A 26,646-nucleotide genomic window follows, 5' to 3' on the forward strand; every position below is an offset into this window, starting at 1 on the left:
GGATGGTCTTGATCTCCTGACCTCGTGATCTGCCCTCCTCGACCTCCCAAAGTGCTGGGATTACAGGCATGAGCCACCGCACCTGGCCCCATCAGTTTTTTTTTTAAAGGGCAATAAATCTCACCTCTTCCATCCTCACCTCAACAAAAGTAATTTGTGTGGCAACCCGATGTATGGTCTATATTGACAAGGCTATGCTACGTATGGTTTATGTGTTCACATGACAGAGGGGCTCTGTATTTGTTAGGGAAGGCAAATACTAGCTGCTGTAACAGATGTTCCCCAAAGTTGCAGTGGCTTATTCAGAGGTTTCTTTCTCATTCACATCACAATACAATTCAAATTGATTTTGGGGAAAGGGGTGTTCCACATAGTCCTTCCGGGACCCAGGCTCTTTTCATGCTGTGGGTCCACCTTCAATGCGTGGCCTCACAGTCATGCTAGACTCACCTGGAAGATGTGCTAGGGGAGGAGAAGCATGTAGAGAAAGCACACTTATTATTAACTGCTGTGGCCTGGAAGTGACATATTTCACCTCACATTCTGTTGGCAAGAAATAGGCCCCAGGAACCATCCCGATGGAAGAAGCTGCAAAATATAGTTTAACTGTGTCTCCAGGAAGAGGAAAAGCCTTGGTGGATCTCTTGCATAGGTTCATCAAAAAGCATGTGTACATTTTCCTTCTGTCTGTGACATAACTTGATCCTTGGAGTGTTGTTATTAAAGGGACAGTGGACAAGAGAGAATAGCAGTGACATTGAAACTGTTAGTGTTTAAAATAACGAAAAGTAATTCAATCTACTTGGTGAAGGACATCATCCTTTCTTGGATTTTTGCTATATAAGGAAGGACAAAGTCTTGATCCAAAGAAATGTCTGTTTTGTTTGCTTGTTTATTTGCTTTGTAATGGAAGTAGAAAAAAGCGAACGGAAACTTCCCTTGCATACATCTTGGAATCACCTTAGAACACCTTAGGTTTGGGGTTTTAAATGATACGGCTTCTGCAGTGTGTTTCAGCTATCTTTGGTGATAAGAGTATGTTAGTGTATGGAGAAGACTTAGAGATCCCCAATCCACCTCCCATTGTCTAGAGAAGGGAACCAAGAGGTAACTGAATTATCCAAATTCACAGCAAGTTAGTGGTTTATGTTTGTCTCAGACCCCATTTTCTAGGTTTGTACTCAAGTGTTTTTTTTCACTACCACAATGCTGTTCCCTAGATAACTACTATTTGGAGAACAGACCTGGCCTGGTGTGATCAGTGGTTGCCAGCCAGAAGGGAAGAGGCTTGATCAGGTGAAATCAGAAGCTTCCCTCTAGCTTTTAGGTTCCTTGATTGATTGTATTTAAGTAGGTGGTGTCTGATTGTATAATCCCTGGCCTGACAGAAGTGATACGGCCTTCTAAGAATTTGTAATGTTTCTGAGGAACCAGAATCTCATTTCTTTATTCTTCTCAGCTATTTCTTAATTTATTTTTAGCTTTTTAAAAACTATATTTGTTTTTAAATTTATAAACTTATTTTTTAATTATAAAAGTAATATAGAAATGAAGTAAATATAACAAAAATATATACAAAATATAAAATTGCCTGTAATTTCATAACTTGCTAATGCAGCAATAACCTCTATTAATATTTTGGTGTATTTCCCAACCATTTTCAGCACATATATGTTTGCATACTTATGCACAATATAATTTGGATGAAATGTTATGCAATATGAAACAAATGTTATGCAACCCTTAAAATTTTTCATATTATGCAATATCTCATTTCCATGAGATGAAATATTATGCAACCCTTAAAATTTTTTCAAGTAAGTAATGATATGGAAAGATGCCCACAGGTATTTGTTTACTTATGTACAATATAATTCTAATTCTATTTGTTTTGTCTGCTTGCCTATTTGCTTTTTAATGGAAGGAGAAAATGCTAATGGGAATTTCCATTCCATACATCTTGGAATAAAATTCTAATTTTACTTTTTTTAAGGGTTGCATAATATTGCATCTCATGGAAATACACTACGCTTAAAATAATGGCCCAAGTGGGGCGGAGGGGACGAGAGTAGTATCTTTGGTTCTTTGGCCCTGACGCTGTGTTCCTCTTCTCTCAGGGCATCAGCAGCCTGTTCAGCTCTCTAAAAGTTGTCCGGCTGCTCCGTCTTGGGCGAGTGGCCCGTAAGCTGGACCACTACATTGAATATGGAGCTGCTGTGCTGGTCCTGCTGGTGTGTGTGTTTGGGCTGGCTGCACACTGGATGGCCTGCATCTGGTACAGCATTGGGGACTATGAGATCTTTGATGAGGACACCAAGACAATCCGCAACAACAGCTGGCTGTACCAACTAGCGATGGACATTGGCACCCCTTACCAGTTTAATGGGTCTGGCTCAGGGAAGTGGGAAGGTGGTCCCAGCAAGAATTCTGTCTACATCTCCTCGTTGTATTTCACAATGACCAGCCTCACCAGTGTGGGCTTTGGGAACATCGCCCCATCCACAGACATTGAGAAGATCTTTGCAGTGGCCATCATGATGATTGGCTGTAAGTATGACAGTGCTGGGGTGGGCGTGGCCATCTCTTCTGTTAGCTGGAAATAGGGCAATGGCTACGGTGCCAGCAGGATCAGGAGAATAATAACTTAAAACAAAGAAGAGATTTTTTTTAAGACTAGGCTTACAGTTACCCTGATAATTAAAGCAGTATATGCTTACTGCAAAAAAATGTAGAAAATACAAAAGAGTGCAAAGTAGAAAGTAAAGACTATCCATAATTCTGCCTTTCAGAGATAACTACTAATACTGTTGGTGTCTTCCCTTACAGACTATTTTCTTTGCATATCTGAATACATATAGATTTTTATAAACTTAAAATGAGACCTTACTGCATGTGCACTTTGGTAAACTATTCATAAAACAGTGAATTATGGAAGTCTTTTCGTGTCAATTTTTTTCTTTTTAATAAAAATTGTATATATTTAAAGTATGCAATGAGATGTTTTGATATAGTGAAATGCTTATGACAGCAAAGCAAATTAACATATCCATTCCTTTACATCATTACCTTTTTTTTGGTGAAAGCACTTGAAATCTGCTCTCTCAGCAAATTTCCTGTAGGCATTACAGTATTATTAACTATAGCCATCATGCTACATGTCAATTTGAACATAGCTCTAGATTGGCATAGTCTAATATAGTATGAAAAAAAGAATGTTTGAAAAATGAATGCAAAACATCTCATTATTTATATTTTATATTGATTATATATTGAAATGGTAATATTTCTGATGTATCGGTTAAGTAAAATATTCTCTTAGAATTAATTTAATCTGTTTCATTTTCCTTTGAAAAGTAGCTCCTAGGAAAAATTTAAATTTGATCATTTGGATGGTGCTGGTCTAGATTAACATTTTTGATGTCTTGCTTGATGGGAAATTTTCCAACTCAAAAACAAAACCACAGACACAGAGGGAAGAAAGGCTCTTGTTCAGTTGAGAAGTAATAGGTTATTGGAGTAACTTTATTGGACTGAAAAACAACCTTAGTTCTTGAGGAAGATATTTAGATTTGATTGATTTACCCACTGACTGTTGTATAGCTGTTCTATTGCTGAGTGTAGAAGCAACTTTTTTTGGCTGTAGACAACAATGAATTCCCTTCATTAAAGGGAGTCTTATGTAGGAAGGGACCTAACTGGGATGGAAAAAGCAAACAAGTTTGAGTGGATTGGACTCATCGTGAAACTGCCAAGTGCACCCTGTGGGCACTTCAATGACAAATTGAGATGCGAGAAGACGGTCCTCTGGTGAAACTTCAGTTTAGACAGGTCTGAGCAAACACGAAGACTCTTGGGTTCTTGTTTCAGTAGGTAGAAACTGTTTCGCTTGATGTACTCCTTTAGGATGGAGTTGACAAATTGTTATACTGACCAGGGAAACCTGAGGCTTCAGCTTGCCTTGCTTTGTCCAACTGACCAGAGATTCAGCATCCCGCTTTGTGAGTGGATTTTGTTACCTCAAATTGTCACATTTGCTGCTTGGTACCTCCTTTTTTGCAACAGCCTCATCATGTCTGATGAAGTCCTTTCATAAAAGCCCCCTCTGCAGGCAGAGTTTTCCTGAGAGTATTTAAGGAATGTGTCTAAGGGGGTAATTGATTTGTGGGAAGTGTGTGCCTATGGAGCTTTGGGTTTGTTCCTTACTTTAAAATGGGTTTTAATAGAGATAATTGCCTGGCCATGGGAAGCAGTGTTAAGGATCTGTGGGTGGCTAATTGCTTCATCTTAATTAGAATTTGAGGTGCTTTCTCATGTCACAGAAAAGGATTTAAGATCTTTTCTCTTCTAGAACTGTTTCAGCCTTAACTGCACGTATTTCCTAGGCAGTGCTTACTTACAGCATTTTTGTGAGCCTTGGGGCACCCAATAAACAACCAGATGCACTGTGCTTAGGACATGATTTGATTTCCTTCTCTTAGAGGGAGGGGGAGATGAGCCACTTTGTCCATCAAAATACCTCATTATATCCATTACAGAAAATTTGCTAAGAGTGGTCATTTAGAAAATGGGTCCCATTTTATGAACTCGCAAAAGGCTTTCAAATATGAGATTTCCCTGCAACTTCTTACCTTGGGGAGAAAAGAAAATAGTTATGGTGGCATATAATAAGGATAAGCAGTTGGGTTTTTTTTGTTTTGTTTTCCCCAAAATGAGTCATCTATGGAAAGCACAATTTCTTGGGTATAGTCTCCAGGGAAAACCTCAATTATTTACCGCCTCTTTTCTCTTCCCACCTCCTGAGAGTCAGGTGATCTCTCTCTCTCTCTCTCTGTCTATCTCTCTCTCTCTCTCTGTGTCTCTGTCTCTCCCTTTCTTTCTTTTTTCTTTCTTTCTTTCTTTTCTTTCTTTCTCTCTCTCTCTGTGTTTCTCTGTTTCTTTCTTTCTCTCTCTCTCTCTTTCTTTCTCTCTCTCCCTTTCTTTCTCTGTCTCTTTCTTTCTCTCTCTCTGTGTTTCTCTTTTTCTTTCTTTCTCTCTCTCTTTCTTTCTCTCTCTTTCTCTCTCTTTCTTTCTCTCTCTCTCTCTTTCTTTCTCTCTCTCCCTTTCTTTCTCTGTCTCTTTCTTTCTCTCTTCTCTCTCTCTCTTTTTGAGACAGAGTCTCACTCTGTTGCCCAAGCTGCAGTGCAGTGGTATGATAGGCTCACTGCAACCTCTGCCTCTTGGGTTCAAGCGATTCTCCTGCCTTAGCCTCCCAAGTAGCTGGTCTTATAGGCACGCACCATGACACCCGGCTAATTTTTGTATTTTTAGTAGAGATGGGGTTTCACCATGTTGGCCAGGCTAGTCTCGAACTCCTGACCTCAGGTGATCTACCTGCCTCGGCCTCCAAAAGTGCTGGGATTACATGCGTGAGCCACTGCGCCCAGCCCGTTTCTTTTTTTAAAAATGTAAAATACATGGGTAGTCACCTCTGCATTATGTGGCCAAGGGCAATGTTTAGTTAAGCGAGTCTACTTAACACCATTTCCTTGAGCACTTATTATTTGCCAGACACTGTGCCAAATACTCTACACACCATTTTTTCTGCTCATGACAACGGTATATGTTAGAGATTATTATCTCCATTTTATAAGGAAATAGAGGCTCACAGAAATTAACTCACTTTCCCAAGAACCTGGGACTGGTAGACAGGAGAGATAGGATTCAGATCCAGATCTCTCTCCTGTGGTAGCATGGTCTAACAACACAGACTCCAACAGTCTCTCCACACTTAGCCACTGAAAATTCACTTCATAAACTTCAGCAAGCCGGCAGTTTCTGCAGTGGAAACTTTTTCTTTGCGTCTTTGTTGTTGTAGTCGTTTTAAGAACAAGATTATGGCACAGACTCAGGGGACTGGGTGCTTAGGAAACCAGCCATTTTTCAGCAACCTGTCACAGTTTCAGCTGTTCCACTTTCCGTGTGACACCCATCTGCCAAATTGTGCTAACAAGAAAGTTACTGCACTTGGTGTAATGCGTTGGTAATTATCCCTGTAAACTTATGCTCCAAACAATGTTTGTTCAGGACAACTGCTGATGTCTTACTAGATTTACAGGGTTCTCTTTTACCTTTATTTCCCTGTGTATACACATGTATACACTGACCTTCTTCCTGTACGGCTCATGGGATTAGACTGACATCAGATTTAGGATCAATAGTAATGGGGAGCATTGACCACAGCCTGCACTTATACCGAAGGCTCGGTGTTGTCTCCCTCCCTGACTACCAGGTCACTCTGGTAGTCAGGCCTAGCACTCCTTAAGGGGTAAAAAGAGACAAAAAGCCAGTGGGTTTTTGGAGTGCTGGGTATGTTATGATTTTTTCCTCTTTGCATTGAATTTTATATACCTTAGTAATAGTGTTTCTTGGCTATCCTGTTGCAGTGTATTAGCCATAATATAGATTATCCGAGCTTTCTATGACCTCCCCTGTCTGCTCTGAATATCTCATTACAACTTGGCTAAATCCCCAGAGGATGACATGCAGCAGGAAAACTAAATATTTTCAAGCTAGCATACCTTTTTTCAGCTCTGTTAAGAAATTTCTTTAAGAAGGGGTGAAAACAGTTGATTAAAATGAGTTTTTATGATTAGCTGCGGATTGATCTACAATGTCTCCAGGTGCCTGGTTTTATGTCTAATTTCCGTTCTGGGGTCTTGGCCTGGATCAGGGGCAGGCCAGCTTCTGCCCTGGTTTCCCTGCCTTCCCTGTGTGGATCTGTGGTAGTCTCTGGCGGGGGCTGACTGTAAGGTGTGGTGTGTGGACTCATTTTCTCCCATATAATCTCTCCTATGCATTGGTAATGCCAGGAGAAGCACAAGGCCATGCCAGCCCTCTGTGTGACATCTAGGAGAGGATGTCCCCCATTCAACAGGCACATACCGAGTGTCCCCCGTGCCCTGACAGATGCCAGGCTAAGTGCTGAGGATTTGGTGACTAACTCCGTAGTTGGTGCTCTTAAGGAGTTGACAGTCTGGGTGGTGGAGGTGGATAGGAAGGACAGAGACAGACCCTGTCAGCCTAGCAACCAGCAACAAAGGCCTAGAGACGGTGTCTTCACTGTGGCTGAGCCTTTCCCTGGCTTTTGAGGAATCCCTCAAAGGAAAAAAAATTGTCAGGGGAAGAGTCCTTTTATCTGGGAAGTCTCCGGTTAGGGACCTGACCCTGTTTAGGGGAGCTCTCTGGGGATAATTTGATGGCAAAGAGACAGTTTCCATTTTCTAAATATGGGCTTTGCATTTTTCTGATTCTCTTCTCATAATGTCACTGCTGTCATCCTGTCATTATAAGTCAGCCACATCTGTTTCCTTTCTCTCTGCTAATGGTAGGGGGTCTAGACAATGTACTCCTACTCCAGACACTCTCCACCCCCAAGCCTAATATTTGGTCTCCTACCTCAGCACTGCACAACACCTGTCTCTTTGAATTCATTTCTTTCTTCCCGGTCCTCCTCCCACTTTAGGTCCTTAAAACACTAGCTGAGTGTCAGCTAAAGGGACTCTTGTGAGCGTTTCCTTGGTCCAGTTCTCCTCTCTCCTTCTAGTTCTTCTGCTGGGCCAGATACCATCCCGATTAATGCTTTAGGTAACCTCTCCCTCAGGCCTGGAAACTCCCACACAGCAACTGGGCCCACCCTAGTGTTTCTTTCTATTGCCTTCTTGCCTGGGAGGAAGAGACAGTACTTACATTCACTGCTGAACACTTGACCCCATTACCTTACCCACTTGCAGCCCAGCAGTATCCTTTGTGGCCTCACTTTAGCTTGGATTGTCACTTGCATTCAAATATGGGCTTTTCCCCTGCCTCCTTCATGACCTTATTTAAAGATTTCTTGTTTCTTTCCCTTTCACCTTCACTAAGTATCCCTTTTTGCATTCTGTACCAACATACTGATTTTTCTAAAACGATGTGGGTCACAACTGCCAGGAGGCTGTAAAGATATTCTTAGGAGACTTTCAACACATAGTGGGCTCTTAGTAAATGTTTACTGACTTCTTAGTCTGAATTAGAGCAATTGAGAAGACCCCAACATTTTGGAAGGCGTCTTCAGTGCTGTTGGCCACACTTTTTAAAAAGTAGGATATGGGTTCTGCTGTTGGACAGAGACCCAAAGTGGCATCAACAAAATTTTCTAAAAGTTTAGCGTTGGTCTGGCTACTCTGCAGTCATCAGAGACCCAGGTTTCTCTGCTATATTCAACACATGACTTTCATATGGGGATCCCATATGGCTTTTTTTTCCAGCCATGTGTTCGTATTCCAGAAGGCAGAAAGAAAAGGAAGGGGAAAGCTGGTCATACTCCTTACTTTTGAGAAGAAGACTAGGATGTTGTCTATCACTTTTGTTCACATCACATTGGCTGGAACTTGGTAACCTAGCCACACTAGGAAGGGAAACTGGGAAATATAGAAATATAGTATTTATTCTGAGTGGTCATGTGCCTGAGTAGAAATACAGTAATGTATGCAAGGAGAACTGATATGGGGGGATGACCAGTATTGTCAGCCACAACTTTCCTTCTTCTCCCCATAGTCCTATTCCGTCAATTGATACTTGGAAACATTAGTCCTCCACAGCAGGAAGAGCTTGTTGGAGCTTTGTCCTTATATTTCTAGTTGAGAGACTTTGATTCAAATCTTAGATCTGCTCTGTGCTTTGGGCTGTATCCTCTATTTTTGTGGATTAGAGGTAAGAGGCTCTCCTGACAATCTCACTTGGCCGAAGTGAAAACTAAATGAGATAATGATATATAACAACTTTTTGGAAAAATTTGAAAATTTAACGTTCAGATGTCATGATTTTGTTGTTGTTAATAACAGTGTTTGTTTCTTGCTCTTCCTGGTTAACTTTTTCTTTTCCGTAATTAGAAAAAAAAAAAAAGAAAATAATAATCGCTACTCCCTTCTCGGGAGCGTGAGAATGCTGTTTAATTTCATTTTTGGTTTATATTTATTTTGGGAATGGGGCAGTGTTCAGAATGTTACAGGAGAAATAGCCTTTCGTTTCCAATTTATCATTAGAGTTCTTTTCTAGCCAGCAATCAGCTTGATTTTTTCTCTATAACCTGTTTTTTTAAAAAAGTTCCGCCTACTACTATGCATTTCAGTTGGGTGCCCCCATTTTGGACACAACCTTAGGCTATTTTCTGTCTTCCACTTCACTTTCTCCCCTCCTCCAGAAAACTCTGGTTACTCCCACCCTGTTCATAACCCTCTGTCACTTCATGCCCTTAGGCTGATGGACCCTATTTTGGGTTTATTCACTTGGATTCACTTTGTACTGCTCTGTGAACGTTCTTGTGACATCATGGCTATCTTTTTTGCCTGCTATTTGGTCCAGCTCTTGTAACGCTCTAAGCTTCCTGAGGGTGGGACCTGTGGGTCCTCTTGCTCTTTCTCTTCTCTTTTGTTCCTAGGCTGCTGTAATGTGGGAAAGAGCCTACATTTTGGAACCAGTCAGTTCTGGCTTTCAGGCCCACCTCTGCCCATGATTAATGGTTTGACCTTCAGCAGGTTCCTTAACTGAAAATGGAGGTACCATTTGGGGATGCAAAAACAAAATGATGTGAAGTACAAAAGTACCTAGCCTAGTGCTTCCATGCGGAGTGTTTAAACAATGATAACTCTCTCTCTGCCCCTCTGTTTCCTCTCTTACAACACATTAATAGGACTCAACAAACTGATGTTTCTCAACTATTTGTTAGTCCTTTGGGTATGTTCTACTTTAAGAGAATTGAACTTGCATAAAATATCAGGTACATTACAGTGTTTAAAGTATAGGTCATCAAATATAAGTATATCTGGATATGATGTTCCTTAGATACAAAGCTTCTTAGAAAAAAAAAAATTGGCCTGACTGCAGAGCAAGTTAAGGGAAGCCCTTAAGTAGGAAGTCATTCTGTGTGGTTGGGAAGTCCTCCCAGGCTTCACTGTTCAGGCTTGACTGGCAGGATCTTCACTGTACAGGACATGGTACCAGGAGCAGCAGGAGTGATCCCCTTGGTGAAAGGGAGAAGACTACAAATAGTCATGCCCCGAGTGCCCAAGACATGCCAGGTCATGCTGGGAAGTTTTCACAACCCAATAACTCTTATAAATAGGCTTTCTTATCCCTGTTTTGCAGATAAGAAAACTGAGTTCAGAGACATGAAATAACCTCTTTAAGGTCACAGTTTGAGAGGTGGCTGGACTGGGTTTTAACTTCAGTTTCACCTGACAAAGTCATTCCCTTTGTCTTGTTGCTTTACTTGTTGATTATTTTGGGATTTGGCAGGAGAAAATGTTCTTTGTGATGTGTGTTTGGTCGGGGGATGCAGAGTAAAGAATCCGGGAGGGAAAGAGGGCAGTGGAGAGATTGCAGGAGAGGGGTGGAAGATATCTCTATTATTTTGAACTATAATTATGGTGACAAAATATCTTGTGTGTATTGTGGGAGGACATCATCCTTGTTCATAGCTGGATTACTGCACTGGGCAGAGGAATTTACAACAAGTTTTAGATGTTCAGAAACTTTGATGATGGAATGCCAACCGATAAGAGTCATTGTCTCTGATCTTATAGGTACCCACATTATTTGCAAAATTCCTTTCCTTCTTTTTAAAAATATAATTTTAATTCAAATGTGAATTATAATGTGGAGATGTTGCTAACATCCAATCCTTTGTTTCTAGTAATATTTTGCTTCTATGTCTGTTGTCTCCTTCGAAACTCACAATATTCCATGGGGCAAGTAGTGTTCTCCCCATGTTATGGATAAAGAATCTGTGGAGTAATTTGTCAAAGGTCACCCAGCTACTGAGAAACAGAGCCGGGCCCATCGCTCCCAGCCAGTGCTATGCTTGCTGTTGCAGATCTCCATGACAGCAGTTGGTACTGGTAGCCACAGGCCAGGCCACAGTTGCTGGTTCCTTTGTAGGGTGTCCTTGAAGCTTGAGCAGAAGGGGTGAAGGTGGGCAAAGAGTGGTAAAAGTCTCCCTTCTACTTTAAGCAGGGGAACTTGATTAATCACATTTCGCACTTCAGCTGCTTTTTGGCAAGCATTTATTGTGGCTCTCAATGCTAGACTGACAACTACGGGCAGCTAGAGAGAAATCACACAGAGGAGAAAAGAATTTTCCTTTCCTTCTTTAAAATTGGTGGGAGGAGGAAAGCCCACCAGGAAATGGTTTCTAAAAATACATCAATAACTATGGTCCTTGAGAAAACAAATGTTATATTTACCTGCAGTTCTCCAGAACCTCAATTAATCAACAGTGTAGCTGAGTACCTCTGGGCTCAGCTGAGTGCCTGCTGTGTGCCAAGCACTGTGTGCATACTGAGGATGAAGCAGTTAATGCGTCCGAGAAGCTCTGCCCTCCCGTTGCGTGGAGTCTGGTAGGGGAGCCAGATGAGTCAATGAGTCTCCACTAAGGAAAGGACAGCTTGTTTTGGGCACATGTGCAGGGCGTCTCCCCAGTGAGGAGGTCAAGGAGGGGTCAGGCAGTATATACCCCATTTATTTGGGAAGAGCCATGGGCCAGGCACCTAAGGTTTTTCTGAGATTTATCATATTGCATCTGTGTGCTGATGTCTTCACAACCAGACTTCAAGCTGCTTAGGTCAGGGGCTGTGTGAGCCAATCCATGGTCCACAGTGGGCTCAATAAATGTAGAATGAATGGAGGAAGAGAGAGAAAATATGATATTTTCTCCACAATTAACTTACGATCTACACAAATGCAAGTAGGAAAACCATGTGCAGCTGGAAAGCACTAAGTGTTCATGGAATAAGCTTTCAGATTTCTAGGAAGATGGTGATCTTTTGTGTAATATGGCCATGAATGTGGCATAAAAGGGGAGAGAGTTTACTTGACCAGTGAATAATGGTTAGGATTTGTATCACTTACAATGATAGGTAAGTAATGACAGTGTTAATAATGATGAATGATTGAACATATACTGTGTGCAGAGCATGTTATACACATTCTTTATTCACCTCTCCCAACACTTTTATGTCACAGATGTTATTATCCTAGTTTTGTAGGTGAGGAAACTGAGGCTCAGGGAGGTCAATTCTCTTTCCCTCAGTCAACCTTCTTGCGAATGGTGAAGGCAGAATGCAAACCCAGATCTCTGACCCCCAATCTCATTGTCTTTCCACCAGTCTGTGCTGCCACCTTAGTCACTGACAGCAATGAGCAGGGCACTGGTGCAGGGACCTGGGAGCTGAATGCTGCAGAAAGAGCAGCCACAACCCCTTGCTGCCAAATAGTGGGCAGAAAGAAAGATGTGCTGATCAGAAAGGGGCTGAGCACCTGTTTTGTGTCTCCTGGCTCGTCAGCCCCTCAGACTCCTTTTTGCAGTAGGCTAGTGCTTGATGACCACCTCTGACTGTTTACCATGTATCAAAAGACAGGGATTGCAACATTTTGCAGTAAGGCCAATTTGATGATTTTTTTTTTTTTTTTTTTTGTGCTCAATGACCACCTCTGACTGTTTACCATGTGTCAAAAGACAGGGATTGCAATATTTTGCAGTAAGGCCAATTGGATGAAATTTTTTTTTTTTTTTTTGGTGCTTGATGACCACCTCTGACTGTTTACCATGTGTCAAAAGACAGGGATTGCAATATTTTGCAGTAAGGCCAATTTGATGAAAATTTTTTAACATCCAGATCTCAATCCTGTAGTCTTCAATTTAGAAAAGTCACTGAGATGCAGACTTGATTTTTTACTTGGAGGACTCCACCAGGGATTTCTGGATTATATGACTCAGTTTCTTTGGACAGAAGATGCTACAGCCCATGATAGTGGTCAGCTTGTTGGCATCAAAAATTGCCCCCTTCTCTAGGACAGCCCCTCTTTGAATTGATACTACTCAGAAAGGAGACTAACTAGACAGCAAGGATGATTTATGAAAGTCATCTCCACTGCTAATGAAACCAGTCAAGCTGCATGTGCAGCTGCCATTAGGTCAGGAGAAAAAGTTCCATTTTTGAAATTGTATAGCATAGAAAGTCTCTGGGATCAAAAGGAGACAAGCATGCGTATGGATCTTAGCTGCACTACTTAATAGTTAGCAAGGTACTTAAGTCCTGGGCCTGTTTCTTCTTCTGAAAATGGAAATGATGCAAATTAAATGGCATAAATGAAGGTAAAGATTCTTCCCTTTCAGAACCTTTGTTTCTGCCTAATGTTCAGTTGAGGGCCACAGATGGCCTGCTAGTTGGTGTTAATGCCATTCTTTAACTACCCTTTGTGTGTGTTGTTTGTTCATTAATGTGGATGAATGGTTCAACAATTCCACCAGGGACTTTGGTAGGTGTTGGATGAGTGTGTAAAGGAGGGAGAAGGTGTTACATGCAAAGCTGGTAACAGAGAATAGGGACAGCCCAGTGCTTTGTATAAGAAGAGCTTGATAAGGGTTTGTTTGTAGAACTAAATATCAAGAAGAAAATCTTCCAATGAGGGTACTGCAGAATGAGAAGCTGTTAGGGCCAACTCTGTAAATTCTCACCTGACAGGGATTTTGCAGACTAACAAAATGTTTCCATTTTTGCTTTTCCCCATTGTGACCCTCTTTGCATGCATGGGAGAGAATAATTTCAGCTCTCATCAGCTAGAGGTCTGGCTCTGTATCATAGCTACGTGGTGATAAAAACCCACCATCACTGCAAGAAAGCTTGGCAAGGAGAGAGGTCTTGGTAGGAAGAACAAAAAGAGCAGAAGGCTTTAAAACAAAATCTAATATGTGAAAAATCACCAGTGAGTTCTGCAGAGCTGCAGGTGCCCTGCTTGCAGAGCCAGCCCTGGTCAGAGGATGATCCTTTGTTCCTCCTTTGCAGAAGGAGATGGGAAACAGAACTGGTCTGGGCAGGAATGGGGGTGGCTGAGCCAGAGCAGGGGTGGGCATAGGGTGTCCCTCTTCCTGATCACATAAATGAGGGCTGGGCCCCCTTCTTAAAGATCCCTGGGTTTGGTGTGAGGAAGTTAGAATGCACCCATTGGGGAAATGACAGTAAACTCTAAGAAGTCCCTATGAAGCCTGGCCCAAATGTTCAAATTAACAGAGAACGTACTGACGGCAGCCCTGCAGTGAAAACACAAAGTGATCGGGGCTGTTGGGGACTACCCATCCGGCCCAGTCTTGCAAGCAGTGAGGCGGGGCACAGGCAGAAGCCACAGGTTCTCCCCTGGCTGTCATTTTGATTCCATCCCTCCTGGGAAGCTCAGATGTTTAATTATATTGAGCTGTGCTCACATGCAGGCACTGGCAGCCTCGGATGGAATCCAGCACCTTAACAAGTAGAAGGGAAGCAGGATTTCTGAGCAAAGGCCTTTCTGAACACATTGTTGAATGTATGATTTAAGCTTTCCATCTTTGCTTCTCTTTCTCTCTCCCCTCCACAAATATTTATCAAAACCCTACTATGTGTCAGCCACTTAGAAATGATGCGAGAACAGATGGATAATTAGCCATTCATTTTCTCAGGTAATTAGCCAGCACTCCAGTGATGACACTCACAGAGATTGAGATTAAGAAGAACCTCACACTCATTTCCTCGGTTGTACTAAGAACCATGTCTCTACCATCCTCTGCCTTTGTGGTGGGCTTTTTATTGCACCAAATTCTACGACTCGACATTTATCCAAATGCGTCTCCCCATTTTCCTTGGCTACACCAATGTGGAAACATAGACATGGAAAAGAGTCACAGTAGCAGGAACAAAACACAGTTTATTTTCCTGTTGCTGACCAGAAAGATCATTAGAACCCAACTTATGGCTTAAGGGGTAAAAGTAATGTCTCATGGCAACTCTGGGTGACCATAGCTGCTTGTTCTTCCACCTGGTAGCATCTGCTCTCCTTCCCTGGCCACTACTGATGCATACCACATCATTTTTCAATTGCTATGTGAACCCCCACCCCCACTAGGATGGATCTTTTTTTCCATCAAAGTGCTGATGTTACTTCTTCTGTGTCACCCACAGACACATGCAGAAGCTCTGTAGTTTGCTCCAATGTGGGGAAAAGCCCTCCTCTACCTGTGCTCAGCCCTAGCACTAGGACAGAAGAGAATCACATCATACTGCCAATAATAGAACGCTTTTTCCATTCATTTCCATTCAGCTTGCTTTTTTTTTTTCTTCCCAGTCCTTTTTCATAGACCTTGATTTGAGCTTGGGCCAGAAGACACTGGGTGGGGCTGCATTCTCCCTTTCCTTCTCCTCTTGCGGAATCTCACCCTATACCAATGTTCCTAGACAAAGCTTGTTCTTGGCAAGCATCTACATCTGGAGAAATCATATTTCTACCATCTTTTGCTTTGGCAATTGGCTTTTTGGACCAAACTTCATGCTTCCCAGTAGAGTGAGTCCTTCCCCACTGGGTACAATTTCTTGGCACTTAAGAAGAGCCATTGCACCCTGACTACTTGGAGATACAACCCTGGGAAGTGGTCCTGAGTTCCCATTTACCACCCTTATCTGAGTGGTTCGTGGGACCCCTCATATAAATAAGTTTCAGCCTTTTTGCATCCATGTGATTGGATATAGCTTTAACCAAGTGACAATTTTAAATTTATGGTGGATTATCTGTCAGATACATAATTTGCAAGAAAGTTAAAGTGCCTTTTCACCTTCTTGATGGTGTCCTTTGATGCCAAAAGTTTAACATTTTGATGAATTCTGATTTTTCTATCTTTTCTCTTTTGTTGCTTATGCTTTTGGTGTCATTTTAAAGGATCCTGGTATTTATCCACTTGGTTATTACCTCCCTAGCCCCCAGCTCTCCATGAATTTGATCAGCATGGCATCAGTGTGAGAGTGTTCTGGCCCATATAATTACTTCTTCACATTGTATCATGTAAAAGAAGTACCTGCTCTAGAGCCACTCTTTCTCCCACTCACTTCAGAAACTTGCAGGCGGAGCTTCTCAAATCTGTCAGTGAGAGAATCCGAGTGAATGTGAGAGAAAGCACTGAATTATCAGTGACACATGTAGATCATAAATCCCTGACTTTTTAATGGACAGGCCATTTGGACATACTGTTTTTAAAATTTCACCCACTGGAAGTCTCATTCCTGTGTGGTCAAGAAGGCATATGAAATAGTTATGGAAATCAATTTTTCTGGGATACTGCTGAAAGCTGGAACCAAGACGGTCACTGTGTGGAATGACAATAAGCACTTCTCTCCAGTACTTGATCCTGAGAGTTAGAGGATATTAGCTGAGTCTGGGAGGAGTCATGTGGTGTTGAACTGTGATATCTGCCCCAGCAGCATCTTGCCATCCCCTCCCCGGCACTGTGTCTCCCACCATTCCCTGGCAGCCAGACATGGCTGCTGCTTTCTCCATGTGAAATTACTGACCTGCTTTTCACAGTCATCTGGGCCCTAGAGACCTGGCTGTTTCTTATCCCCAGGCTTATAAGCTGAGCACAAGGCTTGAGGCAGGGAGAAGACTCACATGAGGTCACATGCTGACCTTTCTACAGCCAGCCCTGCTGAAAATAGAACCCATGACTTTTACTTCTGGGAGTTCAGACCTGACGGCATGTGTCACGCCCCTTGTCCCCTCCATCAGCTGCTTCCTTGAGATCCTGAAACCAAGCCAGAAGAGGAAGTAGGAGTATGCAGGTGAAGTTTGGTTTGAGAGGAGTAAGGGCTTTATGCTGGACTAAGTGGATTTGATTTAGGAAGAATGAAAATATTAATTCTAGTTCTCTATATTGATATACTGCTTTGAGCAAACAGTGTTTTACATACACTATGCCACTTAATCATCATAGTAACACAGTTGAAGAAATGAGGCACAGAAAAGTGGATCAATTTTCCAGACATGACACAGTCACTGACAGGAAGAAACAGAGCTTACATTTGAGTCTTCTGAAGTGCTCCCTCAGCACCCTACAGCTGCCCTTTTGTGAACCCCACTGGGAACATAGAGAGGGTAGGACAGTTTTACGATGTTTTTTGTTTTTTTTTTTCCCCCTGAGATGAAAGACATGATGCTCACAAAGAACTCTTTTGCTCTAAGCTGTCAATGTGAACGATTTATTGTTGGCAATAGTCTCAGTTCACTGGACTCAGGGCTACATGTCAGGAACTGAAGGGTGACAAACTCACTCTCTGGAACCAATGCTTGACTTGGGAAGGTGTCTATATTGACCATTTGGATCCTGATCAGAGTAAGGGAGGAGATTTAACCCCAAGTCCATGGTACTTGACAGTACCAGGATGCCTTGCTCTTATATTTGGAGCAGTCAGGATAATGACAATGTTGATGATAGTAAGAGCTAAAATTTATTAGACGCTTACTATGGGCTACTCTTAACTCATATTGACTAATTCAATCCTGATAACCCTGTGAGATGGGACTATTATTCGCATTTTACAGGTAAGAAAACAGGCACAGAAAGGCGATAAGTTATTTGCCTAAAATCAGCTAGGAAGTGGAGGAACTGGGAGATTCATAAATTGCAACTGCAGGTACCAACTCTGTGTGTATTGAACACCTGTCCTATGTCCAGATCCCTACAGTCACCTTTCAGGGATGGCTCTTCTTCCTCTCATGCTGATACTTTGCCTCTGCTTCTGCCTCCTTAAGGAGATGATGGTATGGGGAGTCATGAGGGAGGTCAAGACGGTAAACCTTCTGATGAACATAGGTGGTGGAGGTGGTCTCTTGTTCTCCCCTTAGTCACATCCCCTTAGTTACTCACTCTCTATGTGGCTTTGAAAAGTTCCCAAAGCTAGGTGTTCTTTTCTGAACTTCAGTTTCCTCATCTGTAAAATGGAGGAGGTAATGGCTCCATTTCATTGGCAGAGTGATTGACAGGCTTAGATGTAATGTCTGTGGAATTCCTGGCATGGCGCCTGGCAGGTGGCAAGTGCTGAATAAATAACTGCTGGAGTTATTGCTTTTATTATTATTCCTTTCCTCTTCCTCTTCCTTTCTATTCCTACCCTAGACAGAGATGTGGGTGTTGCCTAGTGAACATTGTCTAGAAGTTGTCTAACCCCAGTCCCGCTTCCAAAATTGGTTCAGAGAGCCATGAAGTGCAAGAAGGTGGCCAGTCTCCATGCAGCCTGGGCTCCAGAGCCTTCCCCTTTCATTATGAAATGGCAGGCTTTATTCATTTATTTGTACCACTGGCCTTTGGAATAAATTAAATAATACTACCTCAAAAAGAATTTCTTCACACCTTCCACTGAGTATATCAACTCTCCTCTCCAACTGCTAGTCCACCAGAGATGGAGGCCCTGGAGTGGTGGGGGTGGGGAAGCATGGGGGAAGGCTCTTGGGGTCAGTGGGGACAGAGCCCAAGAAGGATGTTCTTCTACATGGTGTGGAGGCTTCTGATATGCTCACCACTTTGCAGATTCACTCAGCTGCTGCTTTCTTCTTTTAATCAGGCTTTTTGCAAAGCAGTTATCTCATCATTTAAATATCCTCCAGTTGAATGTTCTCACACTCATAACTTAATGACCTTAATTATGCTTATTAGTGAGAAAAGTACTTGGCATTATATTGCACTGCCTGCTGACATTCCACTGTTCCTTAGAGGCTTATAAGTATGTTTCCTGGTCAGGTACATAAAGAGATTGCAGAGCAGGAGAGCTACTAAGATACAATAGCCCTTTCTATGCCCACTGCAGCTCACTGTTCTCCAAGATTAGGTGTCCTTGGCTTGGCTATGCTCTCTCCTAGGGGCGAGGATGGGAAAGGAGAGAACGAGCATCTGGAGTGGGGCCAATTCTGTTTGTGTCCCCAAGGAGCAGTTTTGCTTTTCTATGCCTCTGTTTTACTACCTGAATATGGTAAAGTAACCTTCATCTCTCCCTTCCTGAGAGGCAGACAGTTGGTAGTAAATTTGAGATCTGCTCTGCAGTATTGGTCCAGGACTTTCCAGAGAGGACTTTAGTGGAGAAAACATTGAGAGGTCACTTGAGGTGTCAACCCTTATTCCAATGGGAAAGTGAATAGGATCTTAATCTTTTGATTTTGGTGTTTCATTTTTTCTGTTTATTATGAATGCCTGCTTTATACCAGGTACATCATAGGTATTTCTTGGCAGCAAATAGACAATTTTTTACCCTGAGTCTATATATCCATGAAAAAAATTTTGCTATTTGTTGATATAATGAAATACATACTATATTCATCATCCATGCTTAGAGTGAGTGGTAGGAATACTTTTAATCACATTAAGAGGCCATGAGCCCTTCCAAAGTCCTGCCAGAGAGGTTGCTAATTTACTGCCTGTCTTTGACAAGTATATTTTATCCATTCATTTAAAAAAATATAGGGCTGATAGATGCTGAGATAAATAAAACAAAACTTACAGAGGCAGCAGTCTAAGAGGGGACAGACAAGTACATAGACAATTTGATACAGCATGAGAAATTCTGTGGCTGTAGTTAAGTATGGACTTCCAAAGGAAGACGTGGGTAGAAGTGACCTAAACTAGTCTTTGGAGTCAAGGAACAATGGACATTTACTGTGACCTAAGTTAGCCAGATGAAAAAAAAAAATGAGAGATGGCAGGGCAGGGAGGCAGACCAGAGGACCCAGTGCATTTGAGGAGAATGAAATGTGTTCACATAGCTGAAATGTAGGGGAAGAGAGCAACTAACCACAATCAAAGCAAAAGCAGAAAGTAGGGGCTAGTTTTGAAGGGATCTATGTGCTAAAAAGCTTATACTTTCTCCTGAAGGCAGGAGGAGGTATCCAGGACTTTAAGCAAGGAATATTACTTTAGAGATTGGATTGAAGAGGAGCAAGATGAAAGGCAGACATGACAGGAAGTTTTTGTATTATTTTAGTGGAGAAACGATGACTGTCTGAGCAAAGGCAGTGGTAGCGGGAATGGAGAGAACTGGAGGGATTCCAGAAATCTTAAGAAAGTAGATGGATAGCTCTTGGCAGTGTCACTGACTGGGGTTGGGGACAGAGTGTACTGCTGTACTATGGAGGGCCCACTTCACGGGCTTCCTTCTCAGCAGGGCAGGTAGATAACGGCATTTTAGCAATGCCTGAAACGACCACTTTCAGCCATATGGCGGGTCTGTGGGTGGCTGGGCAGCAGCAGTGGGAAACAGACGGGCTGCCTGGCAGCAATGATGAATGGGCACATCTCTCGAAGCCAAGACTTCCCTTTTAGCCTCAAAACAGAGCCATCTTCCTCCCACCACCACCATGTGCACAGAGGTGTGAGGGCCCAGGGGTCACCAGATGGTGTTTTTGGCCACATCTGCTCATGCAGATACAGACCGTGGTCAGCAGCAGAGCAGCATCTTAATTTGTTCTCTTTTTCCTGCAGTGTCCTTTGCTTGAGACCCTCTGGGCTAAAATTGAAAAAATGCTGTCTTGATGGAATTATTTTACTAAAGGAACAATTGGTCAGATCCTGAGAATCACTCCTCAGCTATTGGCACACGTTGGTTTTGTCTGCTCTGCAGAGTTGGGAACCACCCGCTCCTGGTGAGAGGGTTGCGGGTGGGAGCGGGTGCCCTCTCCTCTTCCCTCCCCTCACTGGTTCACTTACTGGCATTTGATGTTTCCTTTGAGTCTGTTCATCCTGGTCTTCCTGTGGCCCCTCCACTCTTCTGAGCTGCCCACATGTAGCCCAGCATCCTTAGTGAGGCCAGCTTTTAGCACTGCCTGTGAGATGTATTTGGAAAAGGGAAGGCTTCCCTGTGTCCTCTGCATGCCTGAGGTTTGGAGGCCCAAGTGCTTGGATATTCATTCTCCTGAAATCACTATGCATTTGTTTTTCTTACTTGGGGCTATAGGACTTTGCCGCAGGGCCACAGGCTGCTTGATCCAGGGTAAACCCACCTGTGTATTATTCCTCACCACCTTCTCTCCATCCTCCTCCTACTCATGTGGCCTCTTTTTTTCCTACCTAGGAATCACCACACTTAACCTGCTCTGATCCCCAAGCATGGCCATCTCACTTTCTGTCTTTTCATCTCCCTTTCCCCACTCTGTCTCTTGCTTTCCTCTTCCTGCACAAGTCCGGGACTTTGATTCTGAGCTGCAGAATTGTTTTCCAGAAGCTCAAGGGGTTTTGAAGGAGAGATTTTCCCTCTTCCCTCAGCCAGATTTTGGGCCTCAGAGGTAAAGGCAGGTTCCAGGGCGGCTGGCTGTGCGCTCAGAGACTGCTGCTGGGCCTCGAAGCGTCTCACTTGGGAAAGGAGAGCAGTGTTAAAATCTTTGACTCCGAAACCAGGCTGTTACTGGAGCCCCTTATCCCTGTTAGTTGTAGAGGAAGCTGCATCAGGGGAGAGGAGCCCCTCCCTTCTGGATCTGCTCTATCCCCTTCTGGATCTACTGTATCCAATTCAGGGGCTGCTGTTGACATGGATGAAAGTATACAGTGGGTACAATTTTTGTAAAACTCTTCATTTACCTCATTCCTGCCCCATCCTACTTCTAACCTCATTACCCCAAACTGGGAGCTTCCTTGAATTCACTAGAAATAGAAATGGTTAGGTCTATTTTGGGACTATCTCTTGGAGCCTAGGACTAAGTGGAGAAGAGTCAATGGAGTGGGGCATATCTGTCTACCTGCCCCTGCTAAACTCAACAACCATGGTGAGAGAAATGCCCTTCCAGCATTTCAAGGCTGAGGAACCCACAGAGGGATTAATTCGATTTATTCATTCTGGCATCACCCCCTATTCTGCAGGCTACTGACGCCCAGCTGCTGTGAGCCAGTCAGGTGCAGAAGTCTCTGGCCTAACTGTGAACTCTAACAGATGGTGGATACAGCAGCTCCTGAAGGCCTGGTTTGGTTCCCTGGTTCCTCCAACCACAAACATTCTGCTCTTTCATTTTTCTCTTCGTTTCTTTTTTCCAAGTCCTTGTGGTGCTTTTTTTTTTTTTTTTTGGAGTTGGTTCTACCCTAGTGTATAGTAAGTCAAATTAGTGGCACTTCTCTCCGTGGGTTAGGAGTGGAGGGAGAGCACCCAGGCCCTTTGAGGACTTTGCCAGCCTCACTGGTACCCTTAGCAAAGGGCAATATAAAACCTATCGAGTAGTAACCCTATGGCGTGCTCCTTTTAACTATTTTTATTAGTATTATAGTACCCTTTTGTCGTTACCTGGCAGCTTTCCTTCTGAGCCTCTAAGCATTACTTAGGTTTAAAATTTACACAGGGCGCTGTCTATGTTGACTGTGCTTTATTTATTCACTGATCACATATTTATTTGATGTCCTGAGTTCTTGGCACTGTGCCAGGCCGTGGGTCTCCAGAGATGAATTGTTCTCAGAGCCTGCCCTCAAGGGTTTATAATCTGATGGTCTAACAGATTACTGTAAATCAAAGTGGGTGTGATAAATGCTGCAAAAAAAGTCTCTGGATAAAGGGCTATAGGAGTTTGGAGAATGAGAAATGACTTTCAGGAAGACATGTCTTCTGTAGTTTTATGAGCAGACCACTGAGAATACTATGTTAATGGTAACATGCTCCTCAAAGGCTTATTATTATCATTACTGGTAAAGCAGGGATTGATTTGTGGGTCATGTAGCATTTGATGTGCATCTTAAAGAAGCCTCTATATAATTTGGATATGGGGATGAGCATTTATCTGTCCATCTGGCCATTGGAGATACCCCACTTAAGTAGCCAGAAGGGGAGTCAGGGGTCAAACCTGTGTAGGATTGCTGATTATTTAGTGGGCTTAGAACACACATTTAAAGAAAATGACTAGCAAGTATGCGTAGCAAGGAAGGAATGCCAGTATGCAGGATGAGTGGGTCCAGGAAAGCTGGGCCAGAATGATACAATGAATGAAGCTGTGCAGAAGAGCCAGGAAAAGGTATTTTGAAAGTGAGATGTGGTTTTCAGAGGTCAAGGATTCCAAGCTATAGGAGATACTGTCCCTGCCCCAAGAAGCTCAGTATCCAAGTGACTATTAGATTCTGTTACATAAAACAGATAAATGGAATATAAGACACTGTGTGAAACTGTTCTTCTCTTTCTCAAGATCAACAGGCTTGTCTTGAACTGCTAAAGCAGCTCTTCCTCCTAACTTTCTTAACTTTGTTAGTAGCCAGCTGCCATGGTAGTTAAGTTAAGCTACATTGTAGCTGACTTCCCAGCTACCATGCCCCATCTCCAGCCCCTGGACCTTTTCCCTTTTTATTTCTGCATCATTTTCTGCCTGAAAAGTCAGCATCTACAAGACTTTTGGTGTCCTTCACTTCTTTAGGTTCCCATTATTACACCCCCAATCTTGGTCCGCATCACTCCTCATGGGAACAGTGCAGAGCCTCCTCATTTTGACTCTCCACTTCATGTGTTCCTCTGCCCACACCATCCCACACATCCCCATCCAACCTGACCACCCACTGCCATGTGGAGAGTCACTTGGAGGCAGAGTCCTGTGAGGAGGATGTTGTAGTTGCCCAGGTGAGAGCTGAGGTGAGCTCTGATGATGGTGGTGGCAGTGCAGACGGAAAGGGGAAAATCCAGGATGGATTTTGGAGGTGGGACCAACAGGACCAGGTGGTGAATTGGCTGTGGTAGGGCTGGGGGCAGAGCATTTGCAAGACTAGTATCGAGAGATATTGCGAGACCTGGGTTCATGGAGGTGTACTAGGTGTGGAAGTGGGGGTAGGGGTGCCATTTAGGGGTAGATCATGAATTTGAGTTTAAATATGTTGAGTTTGAACTATCCAAGAGATGTAAGTAGAGAGTTGGCTTATGGGGCTGGGGCTAAAGAGAGAGGGTTGGTCAGAGATATAGATCTGGAAGCCGTTGGCATGTAGCATCTGTTAGATCCAGATATTAATTGAATATGTACTATTAGATGCAGCTTTTCTACCAAAGGTCTTGGGGGGAGAGGTGTCTGTGTTTTATTTTTGATAGGGTAATGTGAGCTGTGTGTGACTATAACACGGTACTAAAGTTGGGCTTCTTTCTGTCTGGCTAGGTTGAGGAGAAGGAGGATGGGAAGAATGGAGAACAAAGCACTATCTGGATTTAAAGAAAAAAGCCTGTCAGTGAGGAGAACCCTATTATTCCTGTAACCATTGTGTCCAAAGATTACTGTGGCTCTTCTGCCACTCTGCAGAAGAGATGGGCTGTGTGAGCAGTGCAGAGGCTCTTCTAGTTCCATCATGACCTTGGCCCACTGTTTATGCACCAGAATTAGTAAGATGGCTAATTGCACTGAATCTGCATCAGCACTACCACTGGTCTAGTTATTATCCCTGCCTCTGCCCAGAGTTCTGTTCCAGAAAGTCTCTAAACAAGCTAAACATACCCAAGTGCTTCACACCTCCCACAGCCTTCCCTAGCCCACCATGCCTCACAAAACATATTTGTCCTTTCAAATGAAACAGTAATCTTGGCTTATCTAGATTCAAAAGTTCAAAGATGTATGTAGCTGAAAAATAAAGAAACCAACAAAAAGAACTTGTAAATGCCCTTCTGCTCAGATGAACTGTCTGAACAGCCCCAGCTCAAGTTCTGATAGGAGCACCGGGGATGATTTGTGCCAGATACTCTGTTGCCCTTCCCAGCTCCCTTGGTATGTGAATGGGGATGGCTGTGAGCAAGACTACTTTCCTTCCAGGAATCGCTGTGTTTTTGAACTGCTTTGTATTTGTGTATTTGTTTAAATGTCTCTGATCTTTCACTATCTCTCTCGTTAAGCTCCTTAAGTGGAAGAACTGAGTTTACCTTGTTTACCACTGTGTTCTTAGGGCACCGTATAGTGCCTAGGAGGCAACAAGCATTTAGGACTAAAGAATTATACTCATTTACTACCCCTTTATCCTAAAGTTTCTTCCCTCACTATGAGTCTTTTCTATTATCTATTATCATGGATTTAGTTTTTTAAAAATCTGACTTTAATATGTACCTTTGTGGTATTGACTTTTGGAGAACTAGATAATGATTAACAGCCTGGGCCTTAGCATTTGACAGACATAGGCTTGAATTCTGTTCTGCTTAGCTAATGGCTGTGAGACCTTGAGCAAGATGTTCAAACTCTCTGAGGCTCATTCTCCTCATCTGCAAAATGGAATACGTTTCTTCCCTTAAAGTGTTAAGAAGATCACATGAAGTCACAAATACAAACCACCTAGTAGAATGCCTGGCCCACCAGTTAGTGGAAGTTAAACACAAATACATTTTGAGAGCTTGTCTTTACCGTTGTTCTTTTAGATCAGTGGTTCTCATTTTTTTTGGTCTCAAGACTCCCTTATAATCTTAAAACATTATCAGAAATCCCCAAATCCGAAAGAGCTTTTGTTTGTATGAGATAATGATAAAATATATATATATATATAAGTGAGATATATATCTCAATACATACTGTTTTAGAAATTAAAACTGAAATTTAAAAATCTATTCATTTAAGAATAAGAGTAATAAAGTTATTGCATGTTGACTATCAGCATATTTTTAGAAATAATTTTGTGTCAAGAGTGCTGCTCTTTTAGACTTTGAAAATCTTTTTGACCCTACCTTAATGAATGAAGCTGGAATCTCATATCTACCTCTGTATTCAGCCCATTGCAATATTACATGCTGTGTGGTTTCTGGAAACTCTACTCACTGTACATTTGTGAGAGAATGAGAGTCAAAAAGGACAGTAATGTCTTAGTTTTTTAGGGAAATAATTTTGAATTTAAGGACCCCTGAAAGGGTCTCAGGGAATCTCTAGAGTTCCTAGTCACACTTTGGGAACTGCTTTCTAGATACTGGGTTCTATAAAATAGGGCCATAGTTGGATATTTAGGGTTAACCTGAGCAAGTGACTAATGAGACTGATTAAAAGCCATTGTGAGCCCAGCCCTGGAAGGCACTGTTAGAATCTGAGTCTGAGCTTCCTTAATTCACTCTATGCTTCTTCCCCAACACCCAATCAGGTAGATAGCTCTCTTCAGCTTAGCTTCCCTATTTGTTCTGTCTTCACCTGAGTCCAGGCCCTCATTACCCTACACCTGAACGTCAAGCCAGGCTTCTCTTGGGTGTGGCAATTTGATACAGGAGAAAGAGCATTTTGGAGTCACTTAGACCTGGCTACAAATTCTGGATTCATTTACTGTGAGGTGTATCTATAAAAGGTGGTTGACAGGACCCACCTGCCCCCTCCAAGGGGTCTTGCGGTTCTAAGTGAGATTATGATGCCACATGCCTGACACAGGTCTGGCTCACAGTGGGTGCTCAGCAGTGAGTTCTGCTCCTTTCCTAGGCGGTCCCAGCCAGTTCACTCTCTGGACTGTCAGTAAGCCCCATACTTCTGAATCCCTGAGGTGTCTAAAGCCAATATTATACACATTTACCACTCACTTGCAGGTTGTATGTTTCTTATCTTCTGTGCCTTGTTTCTCAAGACCGTAAGCCACCAGAGGGCAAAACCATGCCTGTTAATGTTTCTGTACCTTCCATGGGGCTGAGGTTTATAAATATTTATTGTTTTGAGTAGAATAATTAAAGGGCATATTTTCTGCCCTTGACAGATGCCCAGTGTGGTGGGATGATGTATTCCATTTGTATAAGGCAATAGAGTCATACTTAAAAAGTATTATTATAAACAAGTGACAATCAGCAGGCAGGTCAGCTCCACAAACAACACAGATACCTGCCACAAACACTACTGTTTAACAAA

General features: G+C 42.7%; 1 protein-coding gene across 2 annotated transcripts in view; it reads left to right on the forward strand.

Annotated features, from left to right (window-relative positions):
- Positions 1-26,646, forward strand: part of KCNH1 (potassium voltage-gated channel subfamily H member 1) — a 463,213-nt gene that overhangs the window by 213,815 nt on the left and 222,752 nt on the right. For both annotated transcript variants that reach the window (XM_032137316.2, XM_032137317.2), the window contains exon 7: positions 2,118-2,547. In XM_032137316.2, coding sequence (XP_031993207.1) covers positions 2,118-2,547 — 430 coding nt within the window. The remainder of the gene's footprint in view (positions 1-2,117; positions 2,548-26,646) is intronic.

This window comes from Hylobates moloch, unplaced genomic scaffold, assembly GCF_009828535.3.
Source record: "Hylobates moloch isolate HMO894 unplaced genomic scaffold, HMol_V3 SCAFFOLD_18, whole genome shotgun sequence".
Lineage (NCBI taxonomy): Eukaryota > Metazoa > Chordata > Mammalia > Primates > Hylobatidae > Hylobates > Hylobates moloch.